Source organism: Bactrocera dorsalis, unplaced genomic scaffold (assembly GCF_023373825.1).
Source record: "Bactrocera dorsalis isolate Fly_Bdor unplaced genomic scaffold, ASM2337382v1 BdCtg013, whole genome shotgun sequence".
NCBI classification, from domain to species: domain Eukaryota; kingdom Metazoa; phylum Arthropoda; class Insecta; order Diptera; family Tephritidae; genus Bactrocera; species Bactrocera dorsalis.
In genome coordinates this window covers 217466-230276 of record NW_026038064.1, presented here as the reverse complement: position 1 = coordinate 230276, position 12811 = coordinate 217466, and the positions used below count along the sequence as shown (strand labels likewise).

Here is a 12811-nt window from a genome sequence, read left to right as displayed (position 1 = left end):
GACAACATTAAGTGTCGGTTCAAAATTATATAAATTATTCGTCGATTTTAGAAAATTTTAATTGAAAGCATTTTTTTAAAGAATGCATACTCATATTAACAAAACTAACATAAAGTAAAATAACACATATTTTTCTATTATTTATTTGTGTTGGAGTACAAACTAATATATCCAATGGTGCATTTTTTTAAATATACATATATCTTCTAAAACAGCTTCACTGTGGCTCAAATGTCAAGTGCAATAAATGTCAACACAGCAAAATGTAGAAAAATGTGAAAATGCTTGAGGGTAACTGTGAAAATTGTGCTGGTTAAATTGTTAATACAAAATAAAAATAAACAATACAATATCAAAATGCACTTCTAAATCAAAGTTGACCAGTTTTTATCGTTTTTTTCGAGAGTAAGTAAAAATTACTTATGATTTTAATAGCGATTACCCAGAGCTTTTGACATCAAAACGGAATTATATTAGAAAACCAAATAATTCATTTTTTTGTATAGTTCTGAAAACACATTCATTTGTACGCTGCGCTGTATTGGTGATGGTATTTTAATCCACCAGTATGGCCTGTTTGTTGATTTGTGGCAAATAAGTTAGCATAAATTGTTGAACCCGATCGCTGGCCAAACTTTCAAAATAAAAACAAAAACCATCATTGTACATAATGGAACAAGAAATTGGAACATGGGACTCAGTTCTTCTGGAAAATCTTTCTGAAGATAGCTTTATTAACAATATCCACCTTCGCTACAAACGTGACCACATATACGTAAGTATACAGTGTAAAATTTCTTAAAGGTTAAGATAAGGCGTTTGCATATAATTTGTTTTTATTTTTATTAGACATACATTGGAACATCTGTTGTCGCTGTGAATCCATATCATCACATATCAGAACGAACGTCAGACACCATACGTAACTATGGCAGCAAAGGAATATTTCAATTGCCTCCGCATATGTAAGACAATACAAATTTCTTATTGATAATTGTTTAATAAGCGTTCTCTATTTAGTTACGGTTTGACGAATTTAGCATTTCAATCGCTGAAAGATCAAGGAGAAGATCAGTGTATTGTACTCACAGGTTGGTTTTTGTTATCAACACGGCAATATTTTAAGTAAATATATTATTTTTCAGGCGAAAGTGGTGCAGGGAAGACGGAATCCTTCAAAATGATCGTTAATTTTCTCACGCATATTCAAGATAAAATCACAACGTCGCAACTATTTAAAAAAGAAATACCAAATAGTAGTACTGGCAGTGGTTATAGTGGTCATGTTCAAATGCATCGACGTACATCTAGCAATTGTTCGGTTCCAAATGTTGCTTTATATAAAAAATCTGATAGTGCCATGACAATAACAAATACAGCGCGTCGTCAGTCGCTTTCGCCTGGTCCAGGACCACGTCGTTGTAGCACTGCAAATGTCTCCGCACAACGCATTCGCGCTGAAAGCTCAGATCGCAGTCAAGGTCGGCGTAATATGCGAGAGAAAATTGTTGATTTCGATTTCTCTCATCACAAAAGTACTGAAAATATTTCATATATCGATGGAAAGGTTACATCACGTACTATTGAAAAACATCCGTCAAAGTCATGCTTTAAGCACCAACCAACACAAACAGCCCCTATTAACACTGCCAATTTAATGAATTCAAGCTTTGCCACATCGTCAAAATACCTGCATAGTGCCCATCACTCTGGAAATGTATCTAGCGGAGGTTGTCGTCAGTGTGGCCACAGTAAATGTACACGCGCTTTAGCTCTTGAAATGGACCCTCGCAATATGCCATTCAAAACGACCACTACACATAGCTTTTTAGCTGGTCCTTCTAGAGCCATGCATCGCGGTAGCTTCTGTAATTTATTACGACAACATTCCACAGAAAGCCAAACAGACCGTTCATCACTGATTGGTTCAACACAACGTATTTCTCTTTACGAAGCACACAAACAGAATCAGATGGTCGGCGTCACTTGTACGGCCATACCAAGTAGTTTTGCAACTGGTGCACAAACTTCTTCATCACTTTCACTCTCAGGGACAATGAATGTGCCAAACACAAAGTCGCGTCGAAAGTCACCTAGTCAAAGATTACGAGAATGTGTCACTTGTGCCGATGTTTTTCTCGAAGCCATGGGGAACGCGGTTACCTTAAAGAACAGCAATTCCAGTCGTTATGTAGGTTGCGTACAAATAAACGTACATATAATTTTATTATCTATTGCTTATGTACAACTAAATTTCCCTTAGGGCAAACTGTTCGACATTGAAATCGATTTTAAGGGCGATCCAATGGGCGTGCACATAACTCATTGTAAGTATAATTAAAAAGCTTTCTAGACTGTATACTAAAAACAAAGCTGTATATTATTAACATCTACATATATTTATAACATAACCTAAAAAATTAATCTTAATAATATTTGATAAAAATATTTAAACTAATACAATTCGTTTCATGTCTGTCAATTTTTTTTATAAGTCATGCTGGAAAAGGTAAATAGTGATACAAATTTTTGAATTTGACTAAAATTAAAATTATTTCAGACGCGCATTACCAATCCCGGTGTTGGGGAACGAAATTTTCACATCTTCTACCAGTTGCTGTTGGGGGCTGATCTGCCATTGTTAAGTGAGTTTGTATTCAAAAGAAAGTAAAAATAGGGTTATAAACTTTGTCGAAGCTAGTTACTTAACAATTTTTAAGATTTACTTGAAACTTTTTTCCAACAAAATCTGCTCTAATTATTTTGTTTATCACGTTAGTTATGTACAATAAGGTATCTTTGCAAACAAGCTTAACTACAGTTCTTTTCCACAGAATCCCTAAAACTATATAGGAATGTGGAAAAATACGATATCTTAAGGAATACAACTGCCATTGAAGAAGATCGCGATAATTTTCACTACACCAAAGTATGTGTAAATACAACTTTTACTACAATTTTGTTAAATACTAAATTGTTTCTTTCTTTAGAAATCTCTTGAAATACTTGGCTTGTCGTGTGATGAAATTACCGCCATACTTCGTGTCATTGCAATCGTTTTAAAGTTAGGAAACTTCATTTTTGTGCCCATAACAAATATCGACGGAACTGAAGGCTGTCAAATATCAAATGTTTACGGTATTTATACAAAACTTTATATAGTTAAAAAACGCTATTATATATATTTATTAATAAATTGCTTTATTTTTCTGTAGAAGTGCAAGAGACAGCACACTTACTAAGTTTAGAAGCTCAAATCTTAATAAATTGCCTTACTCGAGCCAATTGCTCAAATAGCACTATGGAAGATGTCGGTAAGTCTCGTTAAAACAAATCGATTTTGACTAAAGTAACATAACATTTTTAAATGGAGTTTAATATATCTAAATAATAAGTAATGAATTTGATGTGTTGCACGTTTTTAATATTTACTACAGGCTGCGAATTAGATGCTCGTCAAGCAGCCAACGCACGTAACACCCTTTGTCGCACACTTTATGGCCGGCTATTTACTTGGTTGGTGAATAAAATCAATGAAATACTAAAATCTACACAACGTGAAAAGAATTTAGCTTTACTCGATTTTTACGGTTTCGAGTTGCTTGAAATCAACTCCTTCGAACAATTCGCAATAAATTACAGCGCTGAAAAGATACACCAGGTAAACATAGATATCGAAAAGCCTAAATTATTTATGATAGACATTTATAGCCATAGCCCTGAACAAAAACTGATTTATTTTTGAATTTCAGAATTTTGTTCACAACGTATTAAGACTAGAACAGGAACTATACATACGTGAAGGACTGGAATGGACACGCGTAGACTTTTTTGATAATGAGTCAATTTGTGAACTTATCGATAAGCCAAGTTATGGTATTTTAGCAATTATTAATGAGCCGCATCTTAACAGCAATGAATCACTTTTGCTACGCATTCAGCAGTGTTGTGCAGGGCACCCGAATTTTATAAGTGGTAGTCAGAATTCAATGTGCTTCAAGTGAGTTAAGCCTTAATTTATGCAAATAAAAAATATCTGTAACATGTTTTCATTTTAGAATTCGACACTTTGCCAATGTCGTCAGTTACTCGATACATCGTTTTTTAGAAAAGAATTCGGACGTTTTGCCAAAGTATGTTAGTGGGGCAATGCACCAAAGTAAACTTCCTTTAGTTCAGAGTCTCTTTCCAGAAGGTAAATAAAATAAATTAATTGAAAGAAAAATATTTATTTTGCTATTGTATGAGCAAATATTTGTTTTTATACCCTGAACAGAGTATGTCAAATTTGCCATAAAGTTTGTAATACCCAGAGAAAAAAGTCGGAGACCTTATAAAAAGTTTATTTATAAAAAAATCAGTGTAACGAGCTGAGTGGAAAAAATGTGACTATACTATTCCGCCTTATTTCTCATTCATTACCGTAAAATCTAGCAATTTATTTGTAATGCACTCTCTTTCAGGCAATCCTCGACGACAAGTGAGCCGTAAGCCGACAACACTGAGTTCCAACGTTCGTACACAATTGCATACATTATTAGCCATAATAAAGAATCGACGTTCCCACTATGTGTTCTGTATAAAACCGAATGAATGCAAGCAACCGCTTACCTTTGATTTGGCATTGGTGCAGCATCAGGTGCGTTATATGTCGCTAATGCCGTTGGTGCACCTCTGCCGCACTGGTCATTGCTTCCATTTGCCGCATGCAAAATTCTACAGTCGCTATAAACTGCTGAATAGCTCAACTTGGCCGCATTATCGTGGCAATGTGAGTGCGGACAATGCTCCTGGTTGCAGTATTGTGGAAGGTGTTGCGCTTATCATACGCAACTTACCACTACCAGCGGCGGAATTTACAATCGGCACGAAAAACGTGTTTGTACGCAGTCCACGCACCGAATATGAATTGGAACAATTTCGCAGGGAGCGCATCAATGAATTAGCCATATTGATCCAGACAAAATTTCGTATGTATGTGGCACGAAAACATTTTATGCGCATGCGTCAAAGCCAGATTATAATCGCGAGCGCCTGGCGCACATGGCAGGTGAGTAAATTGAGTACACTCATGCTAGTATAGCTTTACAGTAGTTTGTTGAGTGTGAGTATATTTGTAGCAAAAATTAAAAAAATAGTAAATAAATAATTACTACTAGTCTCATAAAGTTATACAGCAACAATTTTTTAAACCAGTGTAAAAATTTATGATTTTATGATTTTACAATGCGTTATGACAAGTTGTGAGTTGCTTCCTTATAAAATATTTTATTTACAGAGTTTAAAGCTTTTTCGTTGTTGTTATACGGTAGTTGAAGTATTTCTTATTAACTACAGCATATTTATATACATATATGTCTATGTACTACGTAGATACATGTTAATAGTTCGTTGTTCGCTTTTGATTGTTTCTGATGCATGTGCTGTTTAATTATAAAGGAATGTCGCTTTAGCATTCCCTTTAAGGGCCGAAAGCACCTGTGGAGCCTCTATCGAAGTGTAAGCATAACACCAGCATAACTTTGTCTCAAATTAAAACAACATGCACTTTGCATCCCAACAGCATTTTAAACGATTTTCTTAAATTTCAGGCACGCAAAGAATATACGGTTATGAAGTATAAACGCCAAGTGCATTGGGCTGTCGATATTATATCCAAATATTACCGGCATTGGAAAATTAGGCATTTCCTGTTAACCATACCGATGCGTTTGCCACCAAACACGTTAAGTCCGCTTTCCACAGAGTGGCCAACAGCGCCTAAATTTCTTGCTGAAACGTCACGTCTACTTCGCGCCATATACCATCGGTGGAAATGCTATATTTATCGCAGCTCTTTCGATCAGACCTCACGCAACCGTATGCGCGAAAAAGTTACTGCCAGTATTATCTTTAAGGATCGCAAAGCATCATATTCGCGGAGGTGAGCACATAATATCATCATACATATTTTTATACCCCGAACAGTTTTTATAGTGTTTGCCACGAAGTTTGTAATATCAAGAAGAAAACGTCGGAGATCCTATAAAATTTAGTCATGTCCGTCTGTCTGTATATTCGCGATCTGGTCCTTCAGTTTTTGAGATTCCGATTGAAATTTTGTACACGTCCTTTTCTCCCCAGCAGCTGCTCATTTGTCGGAACTGTAGGATATAACTATACAAACTGATCGATTAAATCAAGTCATTGTAGGGAAATTTTTTTATTTGTTAATACATATGCACCTATTATGACATGGATTATTGTAAAGACAGTAGCGGTATAGGAACGGTACAATATACGAACAAATTGTTCAGATCGAACCACTATAGCATATAGCTGTCATACAAGCCGACCGATCGAAATTAAGTTATCGTATGAAAACTCTTAAACAAGTATTATAGCTTCGGTGCAAACGAAATTAACGATTTTTCTTGTTTTCATACGAACTTTAACGCTAATTTCTTTATGCAGTGTGGGCCACCCATTTGTTGGCGATTATGTGAGGCTGCGGCATAACCAACAATGGAAAAAAATGTGTGTGGAAACAAATGATCAATATGTGGTATTCGCTGACATTATCAATAAAATAACGCGTTCCAGTGGGAAGGTAAAATCACACGTATTTAAATATACTTATGTAACTAATGCAATATATTTTAATATATCGTTAAAATCGTAGTTTGTGCCAATTTTGCTGGTATTGTCAACGTCGTCATTACTCCTGCTTGACCAACGCACGCTACAAATCAAATATCGCGTGCCTGCATCGGAGATTTATCGCATGTCCTTGAGCCCGTATCTGGATGACATTGCAGTATTTCACGTCAAAGCGGTAGTTATTTATAAAATTTACAAATATCTATTTTCTATTTATCCCTATCCATAGTCTGAATTTGGGCGTAAAAAGGGTGATTTTGTTTTTCAAACGGGGCATGTCATCGAGATTGTAACCAAAATGTTTCTTGTCATACAAAATGCCACAGGAAAACCACCAGAAATACACATTAGCACCGAGTAAGCTGTGATTTATTTAATGCTTTAGAGAAGCCACTTAAATAGCATATAATTTACATTACAGGTTTGAAGCGAATTTCGGTCAACAAACAATAATATTCTCATTTAAATATGGTGGGATGTCCGATTTGGTGCAATCTCAACCGAAAGTTACACGCAAAGCGAATCGCATGGAGATTACTGTGTAATCATATAATGGATTAGCTTAGGTGAATGTTGTCAAAGTTTCATAATGTGATTTGAAACTGTGGTAGTATAGAAGACCGAAGTGTTTCAACCAGATGTTATAATATAGACTCCTCTTTGATCGCTGACAATCAGCTAAACAAAAAAAAACGCAAAAATTATCTGTTATTAATGAAAGTAGACATTTTGGTTTGTGTGTGTTTAAATGCCGGTTATTTATTTACTTCACATAGGTATTATTGAATGACAACAAATAAACATTTTTCTTTATAATTTTTTCATGTTTCTTGTTTTCTATGATTTTATTTTTAATTTTTCTTTTAGAAAGTCGCTAAATCTTTTTATATGTAACACACGCATAAATTTGAGATTTCTTTATATCCAAAAAAAGCCTTTGGCTCATACATATTCTATTTCAAAAAAAGTGCACAGTGCAGTGCACCAGCAAGTATTTACGAGCATTTTAGTTTTAGTAAACCGCTTTCTAAAAATATAGATCTTTCAATTTACAGCCGAAATAATATAAATATTTTATAAAAAATATAAAAATGTTATGAAAAAATACTCACAAATGTTGTAAAAGTATGATTTTAAATTTATTGAATTCACATCAATAGAATTCTAAATCAGTCATTTTTAATTGGAAACGCATTACAATAACAGATGTCCTTGTATACGAATTGAGAAAATTATTTTAAAATATTCGAAGCATCAGGTAATATAAATGTTATTTTTCTCTAGCTTTTTTTCTGTTATTTCATGCAAGTTTGTTCAGACTGCTTTATTATATATACATACGTTTGTATGTATGTATATATGTATAATCGTAGCTGTTATGCTTGTAGTTCGAATGAAGAACTTAAAATGTTAAGCTTTGTAATTGTTATGAGAATAAGAATTTTAAAGCATGTAATATCGTAAAATTCCGGTGAAATTGTTAAAAAACGAATAAATAAATTACACACATACCTTCATATATACAAAATTACATATTACATATATATAAAGAAAATTTTCTGAATATGCCTGTGTGGATTCAAATTAATTTTAAGCCAATTAACGTAGAAAACCTGTCTACCTGTGTCTTAATAAACTAACACCTTGGGCAACATGCAATCAGTGTTCTTCCAAACTGTCTTTAAGTATTATTTAAAACCTCAGAAGGAAGATAAGAAAAAACAATCCATCATTTGCAGAAATGTTTAAAATTCAATAAAAGTTTACAGTGTTATATTCATATTGTAACTGCATATATTATTTATCATGTATAAACTCAATTTTAGGAATCTCAAATAAAGTAGTTATAACAAATTTTGCTCATTCATACATTTTTTAATTTTTATCTTAATTCAATCTCTTCCAAATATTTCGAACTTTTAAAATAACTTACTTGTGTATTCTAAAGAATTCAAGCAGCTAAAATACAAATTAAAACTTAGTTGCCAAATTTAATAATAATGTCTAGTAAGTGGCTATAATGCTATGTTTCCTTATAATTTACGGTATTAAAGAACCTATTCGGGCAAAATTTCTTGGGGCCAATTGATTTTATTAGAATTACGTGCGTATATCTCTGATTAAATAAAGAAGTGAAACCGTCTTCATGTATGTATGTCTTCTTTATGTATATATCGTCACCTAAAATGCAAAATAACGCAACAACATTTTCGAAAATTTACAGTAAATGAAACACGAAATAAAATAGACTAACAGTGAAAAAACAATTTAATATTGGTTAAAACTGGTTTATATGGACAAATGTCAAATTATGAATATAATTTGAAGTAGTGAATCGTAATCAATAAGATACTCAATTTCGAATTTTTTGATGATACATTATTTTACATTTTAGGAGACGATATACACATGTATATATTCCTAATAAATAATTGAAAATATTCTGAATTGCTTTGCCATAGTTGCCAGTAAATAAACATTTGTGGTATTCCTTTTTTGTCCTGTTATATATTTTTAATAAATATTAAAATTTTCACATAACTATTCGTTTTTAGTATAGAATTTTACAATTAAACTTCACCCCATAACCAAAAAACGAATTAACCATATGCATAGTTGAAAATATTTGTTTCCTTTTCTCAACCCTTCCAAAAAGGCTGCTTCCCCATACCTTAAATCTTATAAATTAATTAAATGCAAGTTTTTGTATTTCTGCGTACATATATCAATAAACAAAGCCGAAATTTTATAATTTTGATCGACGATTTTTCAGCATTTCTCTTAACTCGCGACGTAAAATTTTACCACTCGGGTTTTTTGGAATATCGTTGACGAAAATTACACCACCACGCAAGCGTTTCGCTGGCGAAGCGTGCTCAGCTACAAATTTAATAACTTCATCTTCGCTGAGCTCAGTATTCGGTTGTTTAACAACAAATGCCAACGGTAATTCTCCAGACTCTTCGTCCGGCTTTCCAATGACTGCCGCATCTTTAATTTTTTTATTTGTCAACAATAGAGCTTCAATTTCTGCTGGAGGCACTTGGAAACCTTTATATTTAATGAGTTCCTTAATTCGATCCACTATGAAAAATTCGAAATCGTCATCAAAATAACCAATATCTCCGGTATGCAGCCATCCGTCAATTATCATAGATTGCGTAGATTTGGTATCCCCTATGTAACCTTTCATGATACAATCGCCTTTGAAGCACAATTCGCCTCGTTGATTAGGACCAAGAGCTCTACCAGTTTCCGTGTCAATAACTTTACCGTAAATACCCAATTTAATGCTGCCGACACTTCCCGGCTTGCACGCCCCATCATTTTGTACCAACAGGCTAAGTGTCGACTCACTTAAGCCATAACCTTGACGGATGATGGGCACGCCAATCCTAAAATGCATACAAATATATGCAGTTTTTTTAAAACAAATTTCTTATTTGACACATACCTCTCTGTAATCAAATCCTGAGTCTCCTTGCTTAGTGGTGCTGCACCGCAGAGCAAAACCATCAATGATGACAAATCATATTTATCCACAAGTGGGTGTTTAGCCAAGAACACCATTAATGGCGGCACCATAAATGCCATCAAAACGCGATATTTCTAGAATATAAATACATAAAAATTGTGAGTTAATAAAAGGCGAGACCAAAATAAAATAGCTTAAGGAAAATCGATTTTTCAAATCATATCATTTTCTATTGAAACTACTGTATCATACATTAACTAAAATTCAACTAGTCGTTATTCACCTCAATCGCTCCCAAGAAAAGATGTTCCTCAAATTTAGGTAAATACACTAAGGTGGTTCCTAAAACTGTTGTTGTAATTAATGTTAGGCAGCCAAATGCGTGAAACCAAGGTATAACTGTGAGTAATGTAATCTCGCCCATTGGAATTGCTGTTGGTTCGCTATTAAAATATACAAAAATAATATTTAGGTCGCAAAGGGTCTTTTATGAGAAAAAATTAAAAATTTATTTTAACTTACAGTTGCGAATCCAGCGTAGAAAGAATGTTGTATTGTGTTAATTGCACGCCTTTCGGCAAGCCGGTGGTGCCAGAGGAGCAAACTATCAGTGCGACATCATCTTTTTTATTCGCTGGAGTCGTATCAAAATAGTCTTTTGATGTAATTTTTGTACTCTTCATAAGATCGTCAAAATTCATAATTTTGTCATTTGAACTATTAGTGTCAAGTACAACAATTGATTTCACGAAACTATTATTTTTTGCTACTTTTTCAATAACATTTACTGTCAGCTTGGAAGCGAATATCACTTTCGGCTTAGACAAGTTAATTGCGTGATGAACTTCGCCTGCACCAGAGAGTTGGTATATTTTCATATCAACCAATTTATATAAACATTTTTGTAAATAATTTTAAAAATAAGATTTACTTACGTTCAGAATAAGTTATGTTTAGGGGAGCCACCGTAGCGTTGATGGCAAATGAGGCGTACATGGTAATAGCGAAACGTACATTATTCTCGCTGGATAAACCTACAACATCTCCTGCTTTGATACCTAAATGTTGTAATACATAAGCCATGCGCACAACGGAATCATACATATATTTAGCAGTATACTCTTGACCGGTTACTGCGTCAATCATTACAATTTGGCTACCATGACTCTTATATTTCTCCAGAATATAATGTCCTAGAGAATTGTATGCATGAGTTTCAGTACAAGTAATAGGTCCGGCATAGACGATATTTCCAGGAAGCAAGGTAGTCATGATGGTATACTACAAAATATACATAAATAAACATTATAGTCGTTATTTAAACACATACCCAGATATGTATTATACATATGTATAACGAATAATACAATCGTTCTAAAATGTTTGTATATGCACATGAATGGGTTCATAGTTTCAAAAAAAAAATTTAAATAAAAACACTGACGCACTTTGGACCAAATCGAACTTAGGCTGTAGATTGTTAATACTAAACTAAATTTTGTGATAGTAACTATCTTATCTCGATTAAAAAATAAAAAATTTAAATATATATCGACAATATTCAGTTAACCTTTAGGTTTTGTATTTTTTTTTTCTATTAAATAAATATATATATACATGTATATAATTAATATAAAATTTCCACACCACGCATCAAAGGTCGGCTTTTTTCGCAGGTGAATATACATAAATGTAAGTAGGTTAAAAGTATGTATATGTACTCACTCTTGTTTTTTAAAGTTTGCTAAATCAAATATTTTTCTTATCAGACAGGTACTATATTGTCGAACCGGCCAGATGTATATGTTACCCAAAATACGTATATTATTGGGTCATCCGTTTGTTAATTACTACTAAAATAAATTTCAACTGACGTGACCACTACCTTCACTTCAACTGATTAAAAAGTTTCAATTCCCCTTTATTTACTTTTACGCTAGTCATCTACAATTTTAAATATTGTACAAGTAAGCAGGCACACGAAGTGTTTATTACTTAAAAATTTTCTTCTGAAGTTTGATAAGAAAAGTCAATAACGATGAGTCCATGGTTGCATTTATAGTCGATACTTTTAATCATTGGGCATCGGGCTGGTGCATTGGTTATTGACTACCAACCGATAGATCTCGTTAGTTCAAATGCCGACAATGTGAATGGGCTATAAAGTTATGTCTGTTATTAAAAGCTTATAATGCTCGGTGTATTGTGGGAACCTGTGGGGTACCTATGGAAACATTTAGTGATGCCAATTTATCTAAGTTTATTTTTTCCTTATTAATAACCATTTACAGGACAGTAAACTGTGCTGGAGATTTTAATATCTTATTTAACTCTTATTGGAATTTCTCTCAAAACTCATTAAACAAGTGATAGCCATTTTCTTGTACTATTTTTTTTTATTGTTTTTGCCATTCATTAACATCTTTGGAACAAAACAAAATAAAACTAATAAGACCAGACGCATGTTGTTGTTGTAGGTTTCTGTGATTGCTAATAAGTTGTTTACCTCAAATATGTGCTTATTATTCTACAATACCAGACTTATATACATACATATCGTACATGCATACATTTGTATCTATTTTTTTGGGCTATATATTAATTTTAATATGTTTGCGCTAAATGCTGTCTCTATGCAAACAAATTGGCATCTATTTCGCACTTATTTTATACTTGGTATTCTCATAAAGGAATATT

At 33.2% G+C, this 12811-nt stretch overlaps 2 protein-coding genes across 4 annotated transcripts; one reads left to right on the top strand and one right to left on the bottom strand.

Annotated features, from left to right (window-relative positions):
- The first annotated feature begins 248 nt into the window (after positions 1-248).
- LOC105227614 (unconventional myosin-Ia) lies at positions 249-8314 on the top strand. 3 transcript variants are annotated; one of them, XM_011207035.4, is made up of 21 exons: positions 249-405; positions 507-775; positions 850-965; positions 1021-1091; positions 1146-2191; positions 2264-2327; positions 2496-2509; positions 2561-2645; positions 2835-2929; positions 2991-3138; positions 3216-3314; positions 3438-3661; positions 3753-4000; positions 4059-4195; positions 4464-5050; positions 5440-5499; positions 5592-5923; positions 6454-6589; positions 6662-6814; positions 6869-6996; positions 7061-8314. In XM_011207035.4, exons 2-21 carry the CDS (start codon positions 671-673, stop codon positions 7182-7184), a joined length of 3972 nt encoding a protein of 1323 aa, XP_011205337.2. In that variant the 5' UTR covers positions 249-405; positions 507-670; the 3' UTR covers positions 7185-8314. The 3 variants fall into 3 exon arrangements, 2 of the variants coding, with proteins under 2 accessions (XP_011205337.2, XP_029406672.2); XM_029550812.2 differs by lacking the exon at positions 5440-5499; XR_007423474.1 differs by lacking the exons at positions 6454-6589; positions 6662-6814; positions 6869-6996; positions 7061-8314 and having other exon boundaries at positions 5279-5499; positions 5592-5680.
- Positions 8315-9127: 813 nt separating this feature from the next.
- On the bottom strand, positions 9128-12135 carry LOC105227613 (uncharacterized). The gene is made up of 6 exons (XM_011207034.4): positions 11840-12135; positions 11050-11395; positions 10637-10964; positions 10398-10557; positions 10094-10248; positions 9128-10034 (listed from the first exon to the last, which is right to left on the bottom strand). The coding sequence occupies exons 2-6, from the start codon at positions 11384-11386 to the stop codon at positions 9386-9388; spliced, it is 1629 nt and encodes a 542-aa protein (XP_011205336.1). The 5' UTR covers positions 11387-11395; positions 11840-12135; the 3' UTR covers positions 9128-9385.
- Between the last annotated feature and the right edge of the window lie 676 nt (positions 12136-12811).